The following is a 2,595-nucleotide window of genomic DNA, read 5'->3' on the forward strand; positions in this document are numbered from 1 at the left end:
ATTTTGTTAGGTAGCACTAACTGATGGCAGGAATAAGACAAGAATGCACAGAATGATTGTGCCTTTTGGACACCCAAGAATGAATGAAAATGGTGATCATAAGATGAGCATTTGCTTAGAAAAAAAATGTTTTAGACACATGCCTTACTTATCAGCCTATTCATACTTAACACATAAAAAGGAATAAATCAAGAAGCATGACTGATACAATTGTTTATGATGAAAGATTAAGAGTGTTAATGAAGCATACCAGAGTGATCAGATGTTCCAAAAGTGGATCTTGGGAAAAATAAACATGGAAGAGAAGGAAAGAAGTAAAAGAAACTAGAATGAAAGGAGACTGCGTGAGGGAAGAGAAACAATGAATTCTGTCTGAAAAAGTATTAGAAGCCAAGTTATTTCCCCAAAAGAATAAATAGAAAATGAACAAAAGAAAGAAGCTGCCTTTATCTCATGTCCTTAATTTTTTTTGCTTACTATTTCTTACTCTTTTTCCGTGCTTTGCACCATGTTGCTTTCTCTGAAAGGAAGTAGTGTGATGCATGTACATCCTTTTTTTGAAAAAAATCATACATTATATATTACAATATTAGATACTGAATATGTAGCTTTGGTTTGGTTAATTTAGTGTCCATTATTATTTAGCACTTGTAATTTATTGAAACTCTGACCTGCTTGATTTTCTATTTTATTTTATGCAGATTTTAAAAAGCAAGGGCAACAAGTAATGGATAAAATAAAAGTAACTCTATCATACATCTCCAGAAGGAAAAAAATTTCAACCCTCGGTTCAAGTGATAACACTGACAGTGGTAATAAACTACTATCTAACTTGTATAATTTAGTATGTGGAAAGTGCAGTACGGAATAGAACAACAGCTTGTTCCAGACATTATTTATACAGCAAAGGTTCCACTGATTTCAATGAAATGTACTTCCAAGGGATCCTGCATTTTAGTTAAAGCGAGAAGAGAAATGTGTAGAAACAGAACAGGTTTGGAAAAGAAGCAGTGTGGATACACTTAAAACACAAAAAGTTGCCAAAAACAGAAGGAAAAATGAGGCAAGAACAATCCATAAGAAGTTCCTTCAGTAGTAATATTAACAACGTTCAGTTCTTGGATTCACATTAATTTGCCAAAGCCTCATCTCAGATGCTTTAGCTATGGCAATGCCTTTCAATTACAGTACATGCTATTGACTTCATTTGCAAAAAAAGAAGCATGGGGGTGGGGGATTCTGCCTTCAATTTGCAGCTAGTTGCTGATGCAACCCATTGAAAAACACAAAGAACTGCATCTTTGTGATTGGTCTTCTCCCTTTTTTTATCTTGCACCAAATCATATTGTGCAACCTGCATGGAAAGTGAAAACCACACCAGACCAACCCACTTCTACTTTCATCCCTTTTCAACCCTCCCTGAGGTGCGATTGTTGATTTTTGGTTTTTTTCTGACTTTGTTCCTACTCAGTCTTTTGATGAATTCTGCTGTTGTACTCATTGTGCACAATGAACACTCTCTCCATGTACCCATGTATTTTTTCTTGGCTAACTTGGCCGTGCTGGAGATTGCCTACTCTTGCGTCATTGCTCCTCTTACCCTGGCCAACCTCCTCTCTGCTGAGAAAGCCTCTGTCTCTTTGGCAGGGTGTGGCACTCAGATGTTTTTCTTTATTTTCTTGGGAGGCAGTGACTGTATCTTGCTGTCCATCATGGCTTATGACCGCTATGTGGCCATCTGCCACCCTCTGCTCTACTCTGCCATTATGAGCTGGAAGGTGTGCACTGCCCTTGTAGCCGGGACCTTGACCGTAAGTTGCTTGTTCGGCATGCAGCTTTCTATCCTGATATTACACCTCCCATTCTGTGGCAACCATGAGATCAACCACTTTTTCTGTGACTTCCCAGCTGTCCTCAAATTAGCCTGTGGGGATACTCATGCCCATCAAGCTACTTTATTCATCATCAGTGTCATCATCCTGACTGTCCCATTCCTCCTAATCTGCATCTCTTATGCCTTCATTGTGATGGCCATCCTGCGAATTAGCTCCATCTCAGGACGGCAACGGGCTTTCTCTACTTGTTCTTCTCACTTGATGGTGGTCCTTCTGCAGTACAGCTGTGGCAGCTTAATATACCTGCGGCCTGGCTCCAGGTACTCAGCAGAGGAAGGTCAGATGGTGTCTGTGTTCTATACCTTTGTCACACCTGTATTAAACCCCCTGATCTATAGCATGAGGAACAGGGAATTAAAAGATGCACTCAGCAAAGCCCTGAGAAAGAATCTGTTGTCCTAATGAATGGTTTAGAAATCCCAACTAGCAGCCCCAAGTGGTAGAAACACATGATACAAGATGTCACAAAATAGCACTGTTTATGGGATTGAAGGCTTACTCAGGGTTTATACAGATAATATTTCACTGATTGGTCACATGGCATCTGGACTTATTTGATGGAATGGTGATTTTAGGGTTAATTTGAAGAACCCATTTGCTTTGAACATTTCCAAGGCTAATAGATAAGACTGGAGCTCTTCCCGGGTGGATCCATCATTAGCCAGGGGCAAGCAGAGAAAGGCAGCAAGTCTCCCCCAAA

General features: G+C 39.7%; 1 protein-coding gene across 1 annotated transcript; it reads left to right on the top strand.

Annotated features, from left to right (window-relative positions):
- The first annotated feature begins 1,358 nt into the window (after positions 1–1,358).
- On the top strand, positions 1,359–2,297 carry LOC134505875 (olfactory receptor 10V1-like). The gene has a single exon (XM_063315832.1). It carries the CDS (start codon positions 1,359–1,361, stop codon positions 2,295–2,297), a length of 939 nt encoding a protein of 312 aa, XP_063171902.1.
- The last annotated feature ends 298 nt before the right edge of the window (positions 2,298–2,595 follow it).

This window comes from Candoia aspera, chromosome 1, assembly GCF_035149785.1.
Source record: "Candoia aspera isolate rCanAsp1 chromosome 1, rCanAsp1.hap2, whole genome shotgun sequence".
Classification (NCBI taxonomy): Eukaryota; Metazoa; Chordata; class Lepidosauria; order Squamata; family Boidae; genus Candoia; species Candoia aspera.

Bases quoted from the DNA above. Each gene is read 5' to 3' on its own strand.
- LOC134505875 (XM_063315832.1), top strand. From the start codon at position 1,359: ATGGAAAGTGAAAACCACACCAGACCAACCCACTTCTACTTTCATCCC.